This window comes from Cyprinus carpio, chromosome A20 (genome assembly GCF_018340385.1).
Source record: "Cyprinus carpio isolate SPL01 chromosome A20, ASM1834038v1, whole genome shotgun sequence".
Lineage (NCBI taxonomy): Eukaryota > Metazoa > Chordata > Actinopteri > Cypriniformes > Cyprinidae > Cyprinus > Cyprinus carpio.
Genome location: NC_056591.1, coordinates 12,788,345 through 12,811,993, shown reverse-complemented (window position 1 = coordinate 12,811,993; position 23,649 = coordinate 12,788,345). Strand labels below are relative to the sequence as shown.

The window sequence follows — 23,649 nt, the reverse complement described above, 5'->3', positions numbered from 1 at the left end:
TCAAATCCACCTCATATATAAACACTACATCTCTTAGTGCTAAAATATTACGTCTATATGACACACCTATAGTTCATTTCAATAACTTGTACAGTTTGTCTAATTTGTCTCGTAGTGTCTTGGCGCCCCCTGCTGGTTAGTACGGCTTAAGGTCCATAGCGGCTTTGTTTTGCATTATTTAAAAAAAAGCTAAACACTTCTGTTGTAATTAATTTATTTTTTTATTTTAAAAAATGACATGGGGTAATGAGTGGTGTCCTGCGGATTCTAAAGACTCTGCAACAGAGAAAAAAAAATAGATTTAACTTTAGCATTGATTACATAGTATTGTATTATCCTAAACAACACCTGGGGCCCGTTTTTCATACGTCACAAACTCAGTTTGATTTATTTGTTGACAATTTGGCATGATCTTGGATTATTTGGTTCTTCGAAGCTCATCCTGGACTTGCTGTCATAGCAAAAGGTCAGTAAACTTAAGCCTGCTCGGGAGCATCTTATTCCATGTAAACATGATTAGTTAGATTGCATATTTTTAAGTGAAATTGAAATTTAAAATCTGTCTCAGCCACTGCTACTTTATTACAAAAGTACCCTACTAATCCGGAGACAATATTTTGTAAAATAATAATAATTTATTATTATTAATATGTGTTTATATTATATATGGGAGTATGCAGATAAGTTGATCTTGACCCTTAAGAAAATGTAATTAATGCCTGTACAAATACTAGAAATCATGAATATAAATAATTGGGAATCATGCAAAAATAATAATAAATAAATAAAATAAAAAAGTGCAAGTTTCATTTATCTATTATAACAGATTTATGTAGTTTGTTCACTTGGCTGTTTCCTTATAAACGTCTGTCTTGCTGCCAGTCAATCGCTGCATTGCTGAGCGTGGTATGTGCCCTTTAAGAGGAACACGAGAACATGCAGTAATCTCAATTTAATCCAGATATTTTAATCAAATCCGCAAATTAGTTTGAATAACCAAATTAACCAGAGATCATTTATCACGGTAAAAAGATCTTGCATCTTTCAAGTAATCTCAGATGTATTATGAAGAACGGGCCCCTGTAAAGGGTGTTTGGCGGGCATGTGGTTTAGAAGAATGTAAAATGAATAGCAGCTGGTGGGTGTGGTTTTGTGTGAAGGTGTTGACTGAGTTGGATCTCTTGTGTGTAGGTATAAGGGTGTGATTGGGTGTGTTGTGTTTCTTCACCTCAGCTCTGAGTGGGTGCGTCAGGCGCTGTTGCTGTGGCTTGTGCTTCTTCTTGCTTGCACTTTTCACACACATGGATGCAGTGTCTGTATAAAGTAAACAATGAACAGATATTTCAAACAACAAAATTACTGCAAAAAGCTCTATGACGAATCCTCATGATACTTACTTATGTCCAGGTTTAGAGCCACCAGCTCCAAATCCAGGAGGACTAAACCCTCTGGCGAACTCTGGTCCCAGTTTATTGTTGAACTTCTCTCTGCAGGTCCCGACATAGGAAGCTTTACCTACTGCATAACCCACAATACCCGCCACTGCAAAGGAAAGTGGATTGATGGGTTTGTATTCCAACTGTATGTTGCCATGTACAGTAATGACACAAAACATGCATAATAATATGAGGTGGGAAATTGTTATTCAGTAGAGACTTACAAAGCAGTTTAGGGAAATACCCAAATCGCTTGGACTTTTTCCAGACGCCTGTTAAAAAAAATGCAAACTGGATTATACGTTTTCAATACAGTCAATCAAAAAAAGAAGCCTTTCACACAGAACGCATTTTTGCAATCCACTGCACTGCTTTTCCATGGTGTTTCTCACACATTCTGTTTTTATAACAAAGTGTTTCATTCAGAAAGCATAATTTACAATAAAAGTTATTTTAGTATAATTTTTTTAAACTAGTTTTTATTAATTTGTTAACAAATCTTAATTTGTTAAAGTTTTAGTACATTTGTTTGTCTTTATATATGTTTGTGTAGTCTTTATTCATTTTCATTTCAGTTTTTGCTATTTTAGTACACTGAGATAAACTAAATAATGAAAAATGCTGCCTTGTCAACTAGCTGAAATAAGTTTGTTTTTCATATATATAACCCTAACCCTTCATTTCAGTTAACATTTAAACAAAGCTACCCAAACTACTCCTGAACTCATGATTCAAACCCAACATCTTTGTGGAATGAATGCTTGTTTACATTATTTGTAGGCTGAATCTTACCGCTGTAAATGAGGCCAGCAGACACAGCCATGCTGCCGGCAGAGAGTGGAAGAGCTGTGGAGACATTAACAGGTCAGAGGTTAAAAAGCAACAAATCTAGATCTAAACATTCAACATCTGAATACCAAATGGTTGCTTTGGTAAATTCAGATCCAGAAGTCACCACTAATGTAAACACATCAGTTCTCAATCAGAGAACACAAGAAGCATTCTGATGACACTTCAGTGTTTCACATATGACTTACTGGGGCTCTAGAAATGATTCGGAAGAAGAAATTATTCCTGCTATACTCCAGAGGGGCTGATCAGATTAAAGGTTTTTTTTTTGTTGTTTTTTTTTTTGTGAAATTTACTAGCAATTTCTAAGAAACAGCTAGTAATAGACTTAATTAGCCTAAACATAAAATTTTTAAGTAAAAAGACTGAAACGGTATTTTCTTGTTAAATTTACTCCTTGTAATCTTTGTAATACATATGGTCTATCCCCATTAAAGGGGTAGTTCACCCAAAAATTAAATATGTCATTATTTATTCACCCTTTTTTACTTTTGTGGAACAGTTTGGCTACCAAAATTCTTCAAAATATCTTCTTTTGTGTTCTGCAGAAGAAAGAAAGTCATACAGGTTTGGAATAACATGAGGGTGAAAGAATGATTATGGGATTTTCATTTTTGGGTAACCTAAGGGAACCTAAATAAGTGCAAATAAGTCTATGTTTCTTTACCTCGATACACGAAGCTCTCGTACTGACACTCCTTCCATATCTTCTTTATATCTTCCCTAGGAAAGTGCGGATCAGCTATGGGGCACTGGAATTGCTGTAACAACAAAAAGATCAGAGAAAAGGAAAATCCCCTCTTAATGGAGATGCTTGGGTTACAGGAAGCCCCCATTCATCAAGCTATTTGCCTATGTTAAACAATCATTGCATGATACTTTGAAACCCGCTGGCTGGTTTCAAAGGATATTCTATACTTTTGACCACATTTCTTTAAGTGTCTAAAATCTACAAATCTTAATTTACAGCTTTCTGGCTCTGTGTAAACCTAGTGACCATACAGCAAATGCAGGCCCGATATCACAGGAAGTGAGGTGAACATCTGGTTACTATCAGTCTACATGCTATCAAGCACACAAACGTTGGTCTGAACAAACATTCAAATACTAAACGTGAGTTTTAGCTACTACTTGAGCTTTGACACAAAGAACACTGCTCTCAGTGAAGGCCTACATTAATGTTAAAGATCTTTTAATTCATTATTATAAGCATCTACATGAATATTTAGCTGCAGTCTTTTTGAAAGATAAACAAACCTATCAACACTCTTACCTTCCACCCAGACTGGCCAGGTTTTGTGTCCACCACTCCTTCTCCTCCCTTACTCTGATTTCCTTCTGTACTCATGTCTTTTACACACATGCGCCCCTCTCTTCTATATTTCTCCTATACTCCTCCTCCTACAACAATATATACACACCCTTTTTGTGTTTTTTTTTTTTTTTTTTTACCTCAGAGCTCCACCTCTCCGTCAATAGCTGTGTCATGCACCTCCCATTGGGGGAAGTGTAATGTCCTGTAGCCTCAACCCAAATCCAATGTCATGGTTGCCTTGCAAATTACAAACACATGAACACTGTGCTATTTGAATTTATATAACAATCACTGGATTACGTGTTTTAGTTTGAATTGTGTTCATAAGATGTGAATAGTTTTAAAAAAATATGTGGACGTAATGATTTGAACCCTTCACCTATTTCTGTTCTTAGTAGCAGTCACTTCAAAGACATAATACTTCATCACACTTAAAAGACACTTAAAATAATCTGTCGAAGCCTGAAGATGAACACTGAAAAGATGTCTTCAAATGATGTGATTTGATTTAACTTTCAATTGCTTATGTTTTACCAATGTCAAAATTTCCTTTCAGTGTGATCTGTGTGTTTTGAAGTGTGCTGATTTCCTGTTTTGACACATACTCATGTCAGGGAGCTCACCTCTGTCCAACATTCACTGCCTGCTCTGATAGATCTTTATCAGACAATACTACCATTAGACACACCCTTGGCCACATTCATACTGCTTTAAAGCACTCTGGATCTCCCATTATCATAAACATGGAAGATTAGGTTAAAAGTTATAAACACTACTCCAAGAGAATCTTTTAAAGTTTAGCAGTTGAGGGCCTGACCAATCCAAGACAGCCTTTTTGAAGACATTTGTTATAAAGCAGCAGGAAGAACAGAAGGGTCTGGCTGCAGACTTGCACTTGCATTCTCAGACTTGCACTCTCAGACTTGCATTCTCAGACACTTGCGCTTCCGCTAGTGACGTCACTAACAGTCTTTATTTATTTTTCATTTTGTTCTATTTATTGATTACTTTTTGTTTGAATCTCTCAACATTTTACAACAGTAGCCAGGTGTTGAAGACAAGAAAAAAGAAACTTGCACTCTCAGCTACCTGCGACGTCACTTGCAGTCGACACAAATCATGCGTGTTGCCAATGGAGACAAGATGCTGTGGTGATTAAACGATTAAAACTAATTTAGTACCATAACGTACAGCGTCCTGCAAGAAAAAGACAAGACCCGCAAATCCGCGGCCACAGAACAGCAGAATATGAATGCGATGCACAAAGTCTCTCGTTAAGTGTTTAATTTCCTCCCGTAGAAAAAAACAAACACTTAATATGCCTTAATGTATTAAGATAGGCCTACATAAAGTGAAATTAAAAGATCAAATTCAATATATAGTTATTATTTAATTTACTACAAGGCAAGCAGATGGCCATAAACACAATGTGCAAACTTTCACTTGTCCTCCAATACAGCAAAACGCTTAATGTGGCATAATAATGGACTATAAAGACAGTTCAGGAGCCTATATGTCTTTCTGTTGACTTAAAGTATATACAGACCAACAAATATATGTCTGTATATATGCATTATGAAATGCATTAAGTGATATTAAAAGCATCAATGCATTATGCGTTAACGTTAAACATTTTCCAATCATTATAAATAAAACACGTAATGTAACGTTAGCTTAATGGACAAAGACAATGATATAAAAGAGTTGTAGACAGTTATTCTACATGGCACGCGAAACTTTGCGTGTTGCATTTATTCTGGGCTCACCTGCTTGCCTGTACATACCTATTAGTTATGCATATTTTAGAATAATGAAGAGGAGCATATTGAGTTTGGTCTTTATCATCTTAGTCTATTATTATGGCACATTATGCCATGTTTTGCGCATGTTTTGCCATGTTTTATAAATTATTCATTATATTAATAAATTGTATTGAATTTGATATTTTAATAGCATCTTAATAGCATATTAAGTGTTTGTTTTTTCTACGGGAGGAAGACGACAAGAAACATAAATAGAACTCCATACAAATAATGCTGCATCTGAGAATGCAAGTCTGAGAGTGCAAGTGCAATCTGCAGCCAGACCCTCTTGAGGAAGAAGAGAAGACAGGAAACATTAATAGACTTCCAGATAAATAAGGGTGCATCAACTCAGATTTGTAATAGCTTCAGAATAGTTTGAATAATGAGAAATACGCCAGGAAACAATTATTTCACTTATTTATTTGGTTGAAACTGTTCAGTTATTTTTGATAGAGGAACAAGTTGGCATTTTTATACATCTCTTTGGTCAAGCATTAATTAATAACTCTGACAATCTAACACTGGCACATAATGCATGTAATTGACAATGAAAAGGGTTATGTTAACAACATCAGAATTGTTAGTAAATGAATAACATGCAAAGACACAAGTACTTCACAATCATTAATCTTCCCACCAAACACCTCACATAATACAAATAAAACACTATAAATCTTCCATCAATAAATAAACCTCTATATCTCTTCGTTCAAACACAAATCCTCTCACGCACCCCTCTGCCCTGATACTCTAGTACTGACACGAAACAGCATGGTCCTCTGTGCTATCATAAAATCCTCTGAGGCAACCACACTTCCCATTTCCGTAATAACCAAAGCAGGATTTGAAACAGTGAGTCTAATGAAAGATGACAGTTCCAAAGACCTGCAAACAGAAACAAACATGTCGCCCCGCACCGATGCGACCTGCAGGCTGCAGCCAGGGATACATTTACATTTACATTTAATCATTTAGCAGCCGCTTTTATCCAAAGCGACTTACAAATGAGAACAGTAGAAACAATCAGATCAACGAGAGAACAACAACGGTATACAAGTGCTATGACAAGTCTCAGTTAGTCTAGTACAGAACACGTAGCCAGGGTTTTTTTTTTTTTTTTTTTTTTTTTTTGAATATGATAGACAAGAAAAAGAAAAGATAAGTACTAGTATTAGTTGGTTAAGTGCAGGCAAAAAAGATGAGTCTTTAGATGTTTTTTAAAAATGAGTAAAGACTCAGCTGTTCGAATTGAGATCGGCAGGTCATTCCACCAGCTGGGCGCAGTCCAGGAAAAAGTCCGTGAGAGTGATTTTGAACCTCTTTGGGATGGCACCACAAGACGTCGTTCACTTTCAGAGCGCAAACTTCTGGAGGGCGCATAAGACTGAACTAGTGAGTTTAGGTATGTTGGCGCCGTGCCAGTGGTCGTCTTGTAGGCAAGCATCAGTACCTTGAATTTGATGCGAGCGGCTACTGGTAGCCAGTGTAACCTGATGAGGAGAGGAGTCACATGAGCTGTTTTTGGCTCATTGAAGACAACCCTCGCTGCTGCATTCTGGATCAGTTGTAGAGGCTTGATAGTACATGCAGGAAGGCCCGCCAGAAGAGCATTACAATAGTCCAGTCTGGAGAGAACAAGAGCTTGGACAAGAAGTTGGGTGGCTTGCTCTGACAGGAAGGGTCTAATCTTCCTAATGTTGTATAAGGCAAATCTGCAGGACCGCGTCGTTGTAGCAATATGGTCTGTGAAGCTTAACTGATGTTCCATCACAACTCCTAGGTTTCTGGCTGTCCTGGAAGGAGTTATGGTTGACGAACCCAGCTGTATAGAGAAGTTGTGATGAAACGATGGGTTAGCTGGAACCACCAGCAGTTCAGTCTTAGTAAGGTTGAGCTGAAGGTGATGGTCATTCATCCAGCTAGAAATGTCACTCAGACAGGCTGAAATGCGAGCAACTACCGTCGGGTCATCTGGATGGAATGAGAAGTAGAGTTGAGTGTCATCAGCATAGCAGTGATAGGAAAAGCCATGCTTCTGAATGACAGATCCTAATGACGTCATGTAGATGCAGAAGAGAAGCGGTCCAAGTACTGAGCCTTGAGGAACCCCAGTAGCAAGTTGTTGTGACTTAGAAACTTCACCCCTCCAAGACACCATGAAGGATCTATCAGAAAGGTAGGAGTTAAGCCACTGGAGAGCGGTTCCAGAGATGCCCATCTTTCTGAGGGTGGACAGGAGAATCTGGTGATTAACAGTGTCAAAAGCAGCAGACAAGTCCAGCAAAATGAGAACTGAGGATTTTGAAGCTGCTCTTGCCAGTCGCAGGGCTTCAGTAACCGAGAGCAGGGCAGTCTCAGTTGAGTGGCCACTTTTGAAGCCAGATTGGTTGCTGTCCAGGAGGTTGTTCTGTACAAGAAACATAGAGAGCTGGTTGAACACAGCTCGTTCGAGTGTCTTTGCAATGAATGGAAGAAGGGATACCGGTCTGTAGTTTTCTAGAAGTGCTGGATTTAGAGATGGTTTCTTCAGCAGTGGGCTTACCCGAGCCTGCTTAAATGCTGAGGGAAATGTTCCAGAGTGAAGAGAGGAGTTGATAATGTGAGTAAGTGAAGGTATGACTGAAGAAGAAATCGCTTGAAGGAGGTGAGTGGGGATCGGATCCAGTGGGCAAGTAGTAGGATGACTAGACAGGATAAGTTTGGAAACGTCCGTCTCTGAGAGTGGAGAGAAGGAGGAGAACGAGTGAGCATTAGTCGTTGTGAAGTTATCCTCAGTCTGCGGTGTGGAGAATTGGTCACTGATGGTTCTTGTCTTATTCGTGAAGAAAACTGCAAAGTCATCAGCTGTAAGAGTCGATTGAGGAGGAGGTGGAGGCGGATTAAGAAGAGAAGAGAAGGTTTTGAAGAGTGTCCGAGCGTCACAACAGTTGTTAATCTTGTCGTGGTAATATGATGCTTTAGCAGTGAAGACGTTTGCAGAGAAGGAAGAGAGGAGAGACTGATACACCCTGAGGTCGGTAGAGTTTCTTGATTTAACCCATTTCCTCTCTGCAGCCCTGAGTTTAGAGCGATGTTCACGGAGTACATCGGACAGCCAAGGGGCAGATGGGGTGGTGCGTGCTGGTCTAGACGACAGTGGGCAAAAGTTGTCCAAGCAAGAGGTCAGAGTGGAACAAAAAGTGTCCGTAGCACTGTTCGTGTCCAGAGCTGAAAAGTGCGAGAGTGAAGGAAGTGAGGATGCAACCACAGAGGATAGGCGAGATGGAGAGAGTGAGCGTAGGTTCCGTCGAAAGGTGACCCGCGTTGGAGCGTGTGCCGCTTCAGGTGTAAGTGCTAGATTAGCAGTAATGAGGAAGTGGTCTGAGGTGTGCAGTGGAGTAACTAAAGTGTTGTCCACTGAGCAACAGCGCGTGTAGATGAGGTCCAGTTGGTTGCCCGATTTGTGAGTCGCTGTAGTAGAGACTCGCTTGAGATCAAATGAGGCGAGCAGAGTGTTGAAGTCAGCAGCCTGGGGTTTATCCTAGGTGGATGTTGAAGTCGCCAAGCAGTACCAGAGGAGTACCATCTTCAGGATAGTTTGATAGCAGCACGTCCAACTCCTCCAAGAAGTTTCCCAATTGACCTGGGGGACGATAAATGACCACAAAGTGGATTTTAAAAGGGTGGGTTACAGTAACAGCATGTGATTCAAATGAAACATTTCCTGTAGGTGGTGGTAGAAGATCAAATTTCCAATCTTTCGATATAAGGAGACCAGTACCTCCACCCCTCCCAGTCGTACGAGGGGTGTGAGAACAAGTGAAATGAGAGGAGAGGGCTGCGGGAGTGGCAGTGTCCTCAGGTTTGATCCAGGTCTCAGTCAGTGCCATGAGGCTGAGAGCGGAATGAGTAGCAATAGAAGAAATGAAGTCTGCTTTGTTAACAGCAGACTGGGCAGTTCCAGAGACCAAGTGGAATAGAGAGCGTTGGAGTAGAGGTCAGAGGGACAGACCTTAGATTTGTCAGGCAGGCCTTCCTTTGACGTACATAGCGTGCCTCTCCGAGTGTTAGTAGTGACAGTAGAGATCTGAAAGCACATAGTGACTACAAGTGAGCAAAATAAGTATGTGAGGACAAGCTGTGCAGAAATTGAAGGGGAGAAAAGCAATACTCAAGCGCCCTGTCGGTGTCCTTGCTCGGTGGAGTCGCGCAGGTAGAGTCGATGGCCTTTACACTCGTCGGTCTTCACACGAGGAGGCTTCACACGAGGGCTGCCGCGGTGTCAACTACCACTTATATATTTGCCTGATTACCTGTGATTGAAGTCAGCTTGTCACGCCTCCCTATTTAGCAGACCGAAACTGTCCAGTCCCGCGATAGGCAAACGCAAAACCAAACGCCACAATTCACACGTATTTACCAGGGTAAGACACACAGGTAATTAGAGCAAAGTTTCCCTAGCAACGATGATCACGCAGTAGTCTAATGACAAAACGAGGCAAAAACACTTACAAACTGCTGTCCTTCTCTGTCGCTCGACTGTTTCTTCTGACAAGCGCTTACAGAACAGCTCTTTATGTACTTTTTACCGGCTTACTGGCTTTTGTCACGCCTCCCTATTTAGCAGACCGAAACTGTCCAGTCCCGCGATAGGCAAACGCAAAACCAAACGCCACAATTCACACGTATTTACCAGGGTAAGACACACAGTAATTAGAGCAAAGTTTCCCTAGCAACGATGATCACGCAGTAGTCTAATGACAAAACGAGGCAAAAACACTTACAAACTGCTGTCCTTCTCTGTCGCTCGACTGTTTCTTCGAATGCTTCTATTCACATGTGGGTTATTAAATACCCACGACAGTGTAGGCATTTACTTATAAAAAATATACGTCTTTCAAAAAACTGCGCTTTGAAAAATAGCATAGAAAAAAATTATTTGTGGTTCTCTCCACGGAAAAACTTAAAAAAAAAATAAAAATGCATACGATCTATAAAGAAATAAGAGTGTTATAATTAAGTAACCAACATTAACAAGTTACCGGCTACCGGAAACAAGAATCTCTGATAATGCTACAAATCACATTAGACGCGATCTAAATCTCAACTTGTAGAACTAAGCAACATAAATTAATTGTTGATTCTGTTTTTTACCACTTAAGAAGCCCTACAATAAGCAGGGCAACAAAAAATTAGTTTATACTCATTGTGTTCCTCCCCACGGAAATCTTTAGTAAAAGGCGAAAGATTTATACGATCTGAGGTGAAACATGAGTGTATAAGATATAACGTATTTCGGGTTCAGTATGAGAGTAGTGGAGACACAAACATCCATGACGGTGACACATAGTGACCATTACAAATACAATCAACCGAATCAAATCATTATAATAAACAAATACATTTACCATACTTAATATTTAAGATGCATATAAGCACTTAATTGATAATAACAATTTAAAGTTGCGCGTGCAATGCATCTTGGGAGCTCAAACTGCGTTCAGGCGTTAGACACGTGACTTTAAACGCCCCTCCTACTGATCTATCTCTTTTTTATTTTATTTTTTATTGCAAGCATAAAACAATTAACTTCAACAATTAAATACAACATTGGATGACATTGTGGATACAGAAATAATATAGATATATTATAAAAAATTATGAAAATAAATAAGAATACATAGATGAAACATTGATCTCTCTTATGAATCTATTGATAGTTTTCACGTGACGTCACACCCTTGCAGGACGCCCACGTGGAGGGCAAAACAAGGTTTTACTGACGAGCTCTTTTTAATACTTATCATTGGTTAAATATTTGTAAAACCCTCTGATTTAAAATAATAATAACGAATTATAATAGAGATATGAAGTTTGGATAATTTTATGGCACACCTGCCTGCTGACTATAGGGTATGGCAACTGCCCTTGTTCACAAGATCGGAACATTAAAACAAACAAACAAAAAAACCCCACACATGATCATTGCTATTATTGAATTATAAACTGTAGCTATACACAACTAAATTATCTCACTCGGCTTCTGCAAATAACCCAAATAAACTATGCTTAAGCATATTTTTTTTTTCATTTTCATAGAGCTGTAATAACGACACCTACTAATAAAATAACTTGTGCCCCCTGCTTTACGTGTAGGCTATACGTATTCATGTGGTATTTACATGGGGATATTTCACACATTCCACTATTTTCCAATAAATGCGACATACTTGAACTGTGGTTAGTTAGTGGTCTTATAATTTTATTAATAAAAAACGATAAGAGCTTTAAAATATATAATTTTAAATAAATACAAAATCGCACAAATCAAACGTGCTCATACACGCAAGTCCTATCTGGCGATACCTAGTGGTCATATGATATAGACCTACTAAAATGGACAACTAGCTCTGTGTAGTACAGATGCAAGATACTAGAGTTGTCTTTTGCACAACATCAGTAGGGTAATAAAGGAGACTGCCATTATAAATGACTTCAGTCAGAAAAGGGCCACCATGATATTAGTTAAAGCCCAACTGAACATTTTCTTTCTTTTATGGTATATTAAAGCTATTTATACATCAAACTGTTTACAAATACATCATCTCTGAAAAATTTGCATGAGATAAACACATAACCCTGTTTGGGGAATTTACATTTTATACTTTTCATTAGGAACCCATAATGTAGCCTATGTAATAGTATAAACTCTATTAAAGTAGGCCACAAGATTATATGCCATATTTGCTCAGAAGCTTATTTGCCAGTGGTTAACTTCACAGCTGCCAAGAACATGACGCACATGTGCGTAGGTCAGAGACTGTCCTTCAGGTCTCTAGTAAAAGTCAAAATCAACAGATGATTTACTTTCTGTGACAAAAAAAAAAATGGAACAACTTCGATAGCTTACTTGAACTTGTGTTACTGAAATCATTCTCTTCAAAACTATTAAAGAGGAAAGTATTATTTTTTCCACTTGCTGAAATTTTTTATTCAAAAGTTTTTTTTTTTTCTGAAATCCTACATTTTCTGTGTACCGTACTGAACCAATATATATAGCCTAACAAATATATGCTGAATGGCTATATTGTTTATGAAGGCACCTAATAATTAGGATATCTGGGGATGACTCAGTAAAATTAAATTGTTCTCAAAAAATATTCGAACATACAATGTATTAATTCATGCTCAACTTATTAGACCCACAGCTGATTTGAACCATGTGAAAGGAAAAACGGTAAAAAGGAGAAAACAGCATAAATGATTCATGTTAAACACTGGTAAATGTAGGATAATGGTTTGAAGACAGAACTGACTTGAGAAGCATCCCACACAAAATTCAGTGTAGAATATTAAGTATTATAACAGCAATGTCAGTATTGAGCTTTTGTGTAACACGAAGCACATGGTATGTTTTACTGAAATACACTGCATATAACACACAAATGGAGATGCTAGGCAGAATGATTCACCATTTGTCTTTATAGTATTCATTGCCACTGAGTACATTGAAAGTGAATGGTGACTGAAGCTGCCAGTTTGCCCAACATCTTCTTTTACTGTCAATAGATAAATACTGATTATAAACAAACATTAGGTTCAGAAAATGATGATGCTCTTTGGGTGTGAACAACCCTTTTAAACACAATGGCTAACATAATTGTGGTCCCTGCGACTTGTGATGTTTTCAGTTTACTTTTGCAACTTTTCATAGAAATGTTTGGATGAAAGTAGCACAGAGACAAGCAAAGGCAGCCTCGTTCTGTAATGTTTTTCACTGTATTCTCTCTCCATTGTTTTGTTAACCCAAGTGGGTTCTGTGTTGGTGCACAGCTGAGCCAATAGCGTGTCATCGTGGGCTGGATTTCTGCTATGCACGAGGAAACTATCGTAGCTGATGGGTGGAGTCATACATCTCGGCCAATCACGTGCGTCGAGAGCGAGCGCTATGGAAGTGTTTCAACCAATCACGTTGGTTTAGAGGCGGGATGTACACAGTGCTACTCGTGACACTCCTCTCGACCAATCATTGAAACTAGTGGGCGTGGTGACTGAACATTTCGTCCATCTAAATCATTTGTGGGCATGTATAATATTGACATGTCCCGCCCACTGGCCGGTCTGCAGACTCACACAAATACAGTTGTGTGTCATAAAGATGCACTCAGATGCGTCAAGTAAGTACAATAGTGCGTTTTCACTGCTATTCGTATTCTGTCGACCTGTGATGGCAATTGCGAACTTCCTGCACCCTGACAAGTCGCCGTGACTTCTTTTAAGATGTATGATTCGCTGTATTGACGCGTTTTGTGAGTGAAGTAACGTTAGCCGTTACCCGAGCATACAAATCATCAGATTGACTCTGAGCTTGCTAGCTGCTCTCTTTGTGTTTTTACTCCGGCGTCTTGGGCGCTTGCAAGCGACAACAACCTTGCAAGGAATAACGCTGCATTTTAAGCTTCTTTGCTTGAGTGTATACAGCAATCCGAGCAAGGTATCTGATCCTATTTACACAATACACTAATTACCTTTAATACCCAAATAACCTTAAGGGATACATCTCATTACAGCTCGAGCTAGCGATGCAAATCAACAGAAGAGCAAGTGGAAGATTGTTGTTTTAGAGCTAAACGGGTCAGTTTTTTTTCGACAAAACTGCGGAAAAATGACAGGGGGTGAAAATTGTGACGCAGTTGTGTAAAAAATAGTGCTTGCAAACACGTCGAGTATGATCTGGCGCATTACTGTACGTCCCTCTGAAAGATCAACTGCATATCGTTGTGAAAAAATATCTTTGAGCAAAGATAGAAAATCTTTTTTTGCAGCATTTGGGTCGCATTCATCAGTCGGGGAGAGTACCGATTGAAATTATGATTTGAGGGATTCTGGGAAATGTGGTTTATTCAGCCGAACCATTTCATTGGCAAACGCAGGCGTTGATTGTCGTTGGACTACATTTCCCAGAAGTCCACAGTCTCTTCAAATACTTTGAAAAGTCGTTGCAAGTTGTGCACGTATGCTCTCATATGTGAGCTAACGTTATGTGGCAGAACATCTTATTTCCAACTGCAGTCAGTATAAAGATGTGAATGTTTCAAATGTGTTGGTGTGAATGCTAGTAATACTGTTTCTTAAATGTTTGGGGTATTTCATATCCGATGACATTCCTGACAACAGCGTCACACGGTCACAAAGTCTCGTTTTATGCCGAGTTTGCTTTAATAATGTCATGGATTAGATACCGGACTCTGTTTAAACTGAATTTCTTTCATCAACTCTGAATTTAATATTGTCTCGGGTGCTTGTCTGCTCGCCCATCGCTTGTTTAGAAAGGCCTGCACCGATACGTTCTTTTTTTTTAGATCCGAATAGCGTGAACGTGGAAGTTTATAATGTTTGCGAAATAAATCATACGCGCATGTGATTTTTCACATCGCTACGTCGGTCTTTAATTTCTCTAAAAATGCGTAATACTAACCTAGTTTTCATGCACCAACGCATGTTTTATTTCTATTATTTGAAAACAACCAAATAAACAAAACATACAAAGAGTTAATTTAATAAAAGAAAAGTTATATTAAATTTAACCAGTAAGCATTTACATTTACATTGGTGCCTGATCCACCTTCGTCACGTTATTAATTTCATTAAAACGAATGATAATAAGAACCATACACTTCAAATAGGTTTTTTTATGCTTTAGAATATATACATTTTTATATGTCCATTGCATAAGCACAGTTCTTAGACACTGAGGTCTAGTGGACATTTAAAAAGATGCCATTGACCTTTAACAATGCACATCTATTCATATCTGAATATCGTTTTTTGATATTTAGACTGTTTTATCTTGAAGTATATGCTGAATAAAAAAAAAAATCTGGGGATCTAAAAGTAAATTAACGACTGAAAAGGAAATGGCATAACTGACTTTCTTTGAAAACAATTAAATTCATCACATTATCACATACAGTGAATCAATGCGTCTTTTGAAGTGTTAGGTTACAAGTTTCTGGAATATTGCTTTTTGTGCAGCTGGAGTTAAGTATACCATTGCAAGCCTGTTTCAATCTATATTTGGGTCTCTGTGTATATTTATTCTCAAATATATCTAATCCCAAATCTTGCGTTCATACATTTTTCTAGATGCAGAAGATAAACTATGACCTGATATTTACATGCTAGAGAAATATGACCTCCACACTGGCATTTACTTTCTTGATGAAACCAAACCATACTTGATAATATAAAGATTATGGATGACAGTGTTGGTAGGCGGCTATATTCATAATGAAGACACATAGAGCAGTTAAATGCATACTCTATGCCTTAGAAACACTTCAGCATCTCACATGGCCTCTCATATTTCTGTCGCTCTACAGGCTGACTGGGGCAGAGGATTCTTTCCCATATCCTCAATAATTTCAACATGTAGACTGAAGACACTGTATGAACACACACACACACACACACACATATATATATATATATATATATACACACACACACACACCACAACAAGTAACACGCAGAAACCCATGTACAGCCCAGATGCGTATATAACTGCCAGGAGTAACAGATGTTTGTATGTCCCTCACAGATTTCCAGCTGAACTCTCATTTGTCCCACACTGGCCAGTATCCACAAGATCTACCACACCCTGCACAGGCTGGTAAATATGTACTCCGTCTGCATGCACTTAAATATTCATCAGCTTTATTCCAGATTTAACATGAACTCCTTTAAATAGTTTAAACCAAGAGCATTTTTACAGGTGGGATTTATGCACATTTTCATGTATAGTACATCTATATCTAACTTCATTTGAAAGCACTTGGACATTTGTTTGATTTGATTCAACCTCTCTTCAAACATGACTTTTAAAAGAGAAAACATTTTAGGAGGCATTAGAATAGATCATTTACAACCATGATTAAGTGGGTTATGCAAATTTTTAGACAAATCTGCCCTGTATGTGTTAAAATAGCATAATCATGACGTAAAATACTTTTGACAATAAAAACCTTCTAATCTCTATTGAGATTAATGCAAAAGCTGACGCTGCTGTACTGGCCAGTGTTGCTTGTCTTGGTAGATTAGCATTGTGGGATAGCAGTGTTTGGCTATATGTGAGATTAGGACACTCAAAGGCATTATTACATACTATAGATTAACCTTTGACCAAAGTCATTTATTTAAATAACTACCCTGATAACCCTGATTCACACAGAATTTTGCTTTACATTAACTTATTTCCAGAACTTTCCTCCCCGAGAAGAGCACAGGCAGCATCTGTAAAGGTTAAAGGAATATAAGCTGATCAGCCACCTACATCACACACATACATGTGCTTACTTTCTTCTTTTTATGGTGCGGTGCTAATATCTGCTACTCTGCTGCAGAATGTTGTTTGAGTAAGAGAGAGAGTGAGAGAGAGGGATTGTGGGTGTTAAATGCGGTTTCTTTTTCACCATAGAACCTGACAGAAGACGTCGGCCCAGAGACTCACGGTACAGGTAGTGACCTCACCTTGCATGCTTCTACATCCCTTCATAACCTTATCAACTAATATCAAACATAATAAAAAAAAAAAAAAAAAATGTAATGTTTGTTGAGATTTTCTTTTTTTTTTTTTTTTTTTTTTTTTTACTGCTGATTTTACATTTTAGTTAGAACTTAAAAGGTACTTGATACTGGAAACTTGCATCACGATGTATAATTTTTTTCTTTTACACAACCATTTAAAATTTGGAGTCTTAAGATTTTAATCCTTTTATTCAGCAAGGATGCCTTAAATTGATCATAATTAACAATAAAGACATGTATAACGTTACAAAAGATGTCTGTATGAAATAATTATGTTCTTTTGAGCATTATTCATCAAACAGTCCTGAAAAAATGTATCAGTTTCCCTCTTATTGGTGAACATCTTACAGGTTGCAGACTTTTAAGAAGCTTGTGTATTTTTACTATAATCCTTATATTTTTTTCATTATAGAAGTAACATTCCTCCAGGTTTTAATATTAAAGCTTGATAAGAGATCTTTTGAGTTTGCAGGCCATCTTAAAGGGGACATAACCCACACAGTTTTGGCCAATCTCATGTTTATCTTGAGTACTTATGTAGTGGTATTGAGTCCTTCATATTTTCGAAGAGACTTTAGTTTTATCAGATAATCAGGTTATCATGTTTGTGTTGGGTCTGCCTCTCTTTTCTAGCCTGCTGCTCCAGAGCCATGCCCCCCAGGAAAAAGAGGAGACCCACTGCTGGAGATGACCTGTCTGCTAAGAAGAGCCGGCAGGATAAGTATGCTCAAAACATTCACCTTTCCATTCATCCATCCATCTCTCCAGCCTTTCATCTCTGTCCATTCCATCTGTCCGTTTACTTTCCTCTAATTCACTCAAACATACACACTCATCCATCTAGCTAACTCTCTGATTAACAAATAAACTAGGTGTCTGTCAATTCATGTCAATTAAGAAATTATATTTATGCACAGAAGGAATGGAATGTTTTTATAATATATTAATGTCAATAGAAAGTTAATTCTGTTAATTCTGTAACATATCTGTTAATTGCACCATCAGATCTCTTTATGTGGGTGGATTTCTGCCCTCAGAGCATGTCTCTCTTCTTGTTTGTATCAGCTGTAGCATGTTCGTGCTTAAATGTGTATACAAATGTGTGTTAATGTGTATTTAAATAGCCTCCACTTAGTCATTGTCTATTCATTTCAGTGTTTACAGAAAACAGGAGACATTGCAAATCCAGGAAGCTGAAACTTTTTCAAGCAAGAGATGTCTAGAATGGTTCTATGAATATGCAGGTATGTGGACAAAATTGTAAGTCATAATGTCTAGAAGGCAGTGAATAATGTCACCTATTTTTAGGCTAGATTTTTATTTTTTTTTTGGATTCAGAATTCCTTGTGGCTTCAGACACTTTCCAAATGAAGTTAAGATGCAAATAGAATGACTATAAGTATATACTAACATTTATTTGGAAACTTAAGTCACACTTAAAAATATCTGAATTTCTTTGCATACAAAAATATCAAGTAAAGAGATAAAATATCAAACCAAGTGGCATCTGCAAAAAATATGCTTTTCTGAGAACTAACTTCACTTTTTCAGTTATTTTTAACAAATTGGTCTCACAGTGATTCTTTTTTGTGAATATATACAGTAAAGTCAGTTCCTATTAAGTTCAAAGTGCTCTGGCACATTAACATATGAACATGTTCCACAAAGTTTGACAACTAGAAAGTGTCCAAGACTTTTTGTTTTTATTTTAAATGGTATACCTATTGCTTCATACTGTATTTTGAAACCTAAGTTAACAAATTTGCATTTTTGCGAAATGTTTTGATTGAATTTAGTTTGTTCTGTATGTCTTTAAAATAAATGCCATGTTTTTAATGTAATGCAAAGACATTTATCAATTTTTAATTGTGGCTTAAGTGTCTAATTACTTTTTGGGGCTACTGTATGTAATAGTAAATTGTGTTCGAATGTGTCGTGTATATAGGGTGCGATGACGTTTTTGGACCGGAAGGGATGGAGAAATTCTGTGAAGACATTGGCGTGGAGCCAGAGAATGTACGAAAAATAAACTGATCTAATATGATTTCATAGTTTACTCTAAAAATATCTTGCTAGTAGCTTTACATTTTAATGTATGTTTGTACGCAGGTAGTGATGCTGGTACTGGCCTGGAAGCTTGATGCCCAGAGTATGGGTTACTTCACTTTACAGGAGTGGCTCAAGGGAATGGGCTCATTGCAGTATGTCTGGCAAAACATGGACCTTAAATGCATCTACTACCATGCTACTACATGTATTCTCATCCCAATCTTCACTTTTCCTTTTCTGTCATACACAGATGTGACTCTACTGAAAAAACTCAGGAACTCTCTAGACTACCTGAGGTCTGTCCTCAATGATGCCACCAGTTTCAAGCTCATTTACCGATATGCCTTCGACTTTGCCAGGGTAAGTGTGTATATGCATTAGGACAGATGATTGATGAACATTAATCATCATCCACTTTACAAGCTCTGGTCTTCTTTTAATACTTCAACACTATATTTGGTTTGGCCAGTGGCTGTGCATCTGGAACCTTTCTGTGTTTTTTTTTCTTCCCTGCATGCTGGGCACATCACAGTCTTTCAGTTACAGCAGACAAGGGTTTGAGACTGCTGAGAGATGGTGCTATTTTGGGTTGTTTCACCTCTTTGTCTGCTCAGCAGAAGTATCTCTTGTCCAGATAGTTGTTTTTTTTTTTTTTTCACTCCCTTGGTATGAATTGTAAAGCGACTGGAGCTTTGCTGAGTGAAGCTCTTACTCAAGCCATTCGATAGGGCTGATAAAGAGGAGCAGTACAAATAAAATAGCTTGTGGCAACCTTGAATGGATAACATGACATTCATCCTGTCTAGATCAAACAGAATTGTTAATGTCTGAACTCATCTTGTACATTACCAAAGTGTTTTTTTCCTGAGGCTAGCAAATTTTTTCAGTTGTTTTAAAGGGGAGCATTTTTTTTTTTAAATGCCATGAATGTGCCGAGCACTTAGCGCCGCTCGGGGCCGAGGGTTGAAGAACGTTCAACACAGTCCTCATCACTGTCACTTTTTAGTCAGCTAACCAATCACAGTGGAGGAGGGGCGGGACTAATACCAAAGTCTCTTTAAGGCAAGCTATTTCCCTCAGCGGCCATTTTTGAAATGCTCCTTCTCTTTGAATGGGGAAACATCAAATTCTCCAAAACTGTACGACAAGTTTATGATTAAATTTCATATTTGTAATCACCCATGAAATCTGACAACAATTGATTCATAAATGTTGTTTCTTGTGCTCAAATCATGTTAAAAAAAGCGTATTATTCAGGCTAGATCAGCCAGTGTGCACGCACAGTCCTAAGTGCGCATCTCTGAACGCTGACTGTTTCTATAACAACCAGGACTTCTAACGGCAGGTGCAGTGATGTGCTGACTTTACCGATTAGTGATTGGATCTTGTATTCAGAATGCAGGGCTTCCTTCGATAGAGCGGCCATTAGGGCTGCACAATTAATCCTAATTAAATCGCAAAGGCGATAAATCGTGATTAGGCAAAAGCTGCGATTTTCATGCATATCTTTCAGTTAAGCACAGTTCTGTGCTCAGCAGTAAATCTCCATCCGAGAGGCCAGAGGGCGCTCTCGCGCTGAAACTCCAAATACGCCTTGCAATAGAAATCCAGGAAGTCCCTGTAGCGGTAACTGAATAAACAGAAGATTTATCTACTTTCAATAATTCAACGTGACTAATAAACACACAACTACGACATTATATGATTCATCTGAGTTTGTCTTATTATAATTTTTTATTATAATAAAGCATATAATAATGCAGTGCTAATCGACATAGCCTTTGTCACTGCTTAGAATAATTTGAAATATGTTGCATGTCTTAACATGTGACAGTTAAATAGTCTGCGATTATAAATGCGATTTTGCGTAGCTTGTCAGTCAACTACGGCTCTGTGTAGTAAATGCTGCTCCATCTGAAAGCACGTGCTGGAGATTTACTACTGATTACAGAACTGGCTTTACTGACAAGATGCGCATGGCAATCACATTCGATTTAACATGCACATTTGTGCAGCCCTAGTGGCCATATTGAGTGTTGAATTTTTCCCCATTCAAAACTTATATGAGTGACATATCTTGGGTATTCTATAGTTATTACTAATACCGACCAGCTGTCACACTCTGCTTGTACTACGACTGAACAACAATGAAGAAGTCAATATGACTTGTGTCCGAGTATTTATGTCTATACCAGAGGGAATTTCCAGACTAACTTAATATTGTTATGAAAAATAATGCTTGGAGAAACATTTAATTCGGGATGCGTCTGCCATATTACTTCAGCAGATATTCCATTACATAACAACCAAAGCATCTCAGCTGAAAAGAAAAAAACCCCCGCTGCACTCTCAAGTGCTCACAGCTGGGCATTTTTTTTGCTGGGTTTGGTGGACATGCTTAAAAGTTAAATAAAAACTGTAGGCTACTGTACTTAAATGTTAAGTACAATACAATTTCATCAATTTCAATTTCATCAATCTTTTTTTTAAGTGCAGTTTTTAAACTTAAGTACAGTACAGTTTTTATTTAACTTTTCGGTACAATATATTTTAATTTGACAATTATTAAAAAATTTTATTTACCTGAATGTAAGCACAGTGCAGTGGTAATGTTTAAACTGTGTATTTACAGTGTTTAAAGTGGTTGACAATAACAAATATTCTTATTAGGAATAATTATTAGGATTTTTTTAACTGTGCATACAACTACTGTATTTTAATGTTGGTCATTATGGGTGGTACTTGGCGTAAAAAGTTTCAGAACCACGAGGTGGTACTTGGCGTAAAAAGTTTCAGAACCACTGGCTTAGAGTAAACGCAGTACACCAGTTTCTGAAGCGGATGCAACCTGGTTTTATGTACCTTGGCAATAATTGGTCATTTACAGATTGTAACTTCACCACCATAATTGCCATCTAAGTATTTTTATTGTGATGTGTGAACTTGTATTCAAACTCTTTAAACTTTAATATGTTTCCACCCCTTTGCAGGAGAAGGATCAGAGGAGTTTAGACTTGAATACTGCCAAGTGCATGCTGGGACTTCTGCTTGGGAAGATCTGGCCATTGTTTCCAGTGTTTAACCAGTTTCTAGAAGTAAATATTTGAAACATTACAGTCTACCAGTGTCACTTTAATTATTTTACATGACCAGTCAAATGTTTGAACACACCGTCACATTAATTATTACTACTCATTATTACTAAAGGGATAGTTGACTCAAAAATGAAAATTCTGTGATAATTTACTCACCCCACTCTTTCCAAAACTTTTAATTCTGTGAAACATAAAAGAAGATATCTTGAAGAATGTTGGGAACCAACCTGTTTTGGTTACCAATGATTTCCTTTGTATGGGCAAAAAAAAATGTTTATTTTATGTTCACCAAAAAAAAAGTCATACAGTTTTAGAACAACACAAAAGCAACAACAAAAAAAGTAAAACTAATAAAAAATCTCATATATTTGACATTCAGCCAAATTCATGCATCATGGAATGCTTTTTAAGCAGCATTGAGAGAGTTCTACAATTTTATAGCTACCATTTTGTGTTTGTCTGAAGAATCAAATTCACCATACATTTTAAATAAAAAAGTTTTAAGAAGCAAATTTAGTGAGTACAGATATTTGACTGGTAGTTTATTCAGATATTTGCACATCAGTACATATTGCCTTATACTTCATGTCTGGGAAATTTTTGAAAATTATTCCTCTCTTTTTCCCCTCCACAGCAATCTAAGTATAAGGTTATAAATAAAGATCAGTGGTGCAATGTTCTAGAATTCAGTAGGACTATCAATCTTGATCTCAGTAAACTATGATGAGGACGGGGCCTGTGAGTAAAAACACCCCACAATTTAACAAACCATAATTCCTTTGTACAATCCAGCTGGAAGTACATCAGATTTGTCTTTTGACTAATTTTTCTCTTTTCCTCAGGGCCAGTGCTGTTGGATGAGTTTGTGGAGTGGTATAAAGACAGAGAGATGTCGTAGCGACAGCTTCTCCATGCCTACCACCATCACCAACTAGAAACTAATCGCCAACTATCACAATGACAATGACAATGACAGTGACGACAGAAACGGCTTTGAAACAAACATCTAGGAAACAAAGTACAATTCAAAACTGAAGTGTTTGCGACAGATGATGGTGGCCCCTGGCGATGAGGGCTTGAGTGTGTGAGTGTTTGCATAGAATGTAATTATTATTGCACATGTTTGTATGTCGCCCTTTTAGCCGGGGCCATAGGGTCACTGGTGGTTGTGTGTTGGAGAAACAGCACCTCACCGACTCCACCTAATGCCCCCCATAGCGTCCAATGCATTGTGGGTAAGCACACGGCCAGTGTTGGTGCCGCCTTCCCACCCCACTGTGATGTTTCATATTGCTGTGAATGTTTCGATAGGCTCTTATAAGGAGGATGAATTTGGATTCTCCATTAGGCAGGGTAGGTAAAATCTCCCATTCTGTATGAAGTTTAGGTAATTAGGGCATGGAAGGAAAGGAAAAGGAAGAACCTGCTTGACTTTTTTAACTGAAGGTCAGTGACTTAATTACTAAGACTTTATGGGTCAAAAATCAAAATACCTTACAGTGTCGCTCTGCTGATGTGGTCCAAACACTGTTTAC

At 37.8% G+C, this 23,649-nt stretch overlaps 2 protein-coding genes and 1 non-coding gene across 3 annotated transcripts; 1 reads left to right on the top strand and 2 right to left on the bottom strand.

The window, feature by feature from the left end:
* Positions 1-202: 202 nt before the first annotated feature.
* Positions 203-3,684, bottom strand: LOC109072374 (OCIA domain-containing protein 2-like). Its single transcript, XM_019088628.2, has 7 exons — positions 3,559-3,684; positions 2,953-3,046; positions 2,229-2,282; positions 1,661-1,708; positions 1,398-1,542; positions 1,229-1,314; positions 203-276 (listed from the first exon to the last, which is right to left on the bottom strand). The coding sequence occupies exons 1-6, from the start codon at positions 3,646-3,648 to the stop codon at positions 1,230-1,232; spliced, it is 516 nt and encodes a 171-aa protein (XP_018944173.2). The 5' UTR covers positions 3,649-3,684; the 3' UTR covers positions 203-276; position 1,229.
* Positions 3,685-10,547: 6,863 nt separating this feature from the next.
* Positions 10,548-10,662, bottom strand: LOC122149114. The gene has a single exon (XR_006162862.1). It is a non-coding gene; the product is annotated as a U5 spliceosomal RNA (small nuclear RNA).
* A 2,831-nt stretch (positions 10,663-13,493) lies between these two features.
* LOC109112710 (DCN1-like protein 4) lies at positions 13,494-23,545 on the top strand. Its single transcript, XM_042777654.1, is given in 14 exon segments — positions 13,494-13,561; positions 15,985-16,010; positions 16,012-16,056; positions 16,861-16,900; positions 17,604-17,691; positions 18,126-18,214; positions 18,916-18,986; positions 19,080-19,171; positions 19,270-19,285; positions 19,287-19,379; positions 22,010-22,114; positions 22,749-22,829; positions 22,831-22,852; positions 22,957-23,545. Coding segments are annotated over 14 exon segments (843 nt in total). The 5' UTR covers positions 13,494-13,542; the 3' UTR covers positions 23,013-23,545.
* Positions 23,546-23,649: the final 104 nt, after the last annotated feature.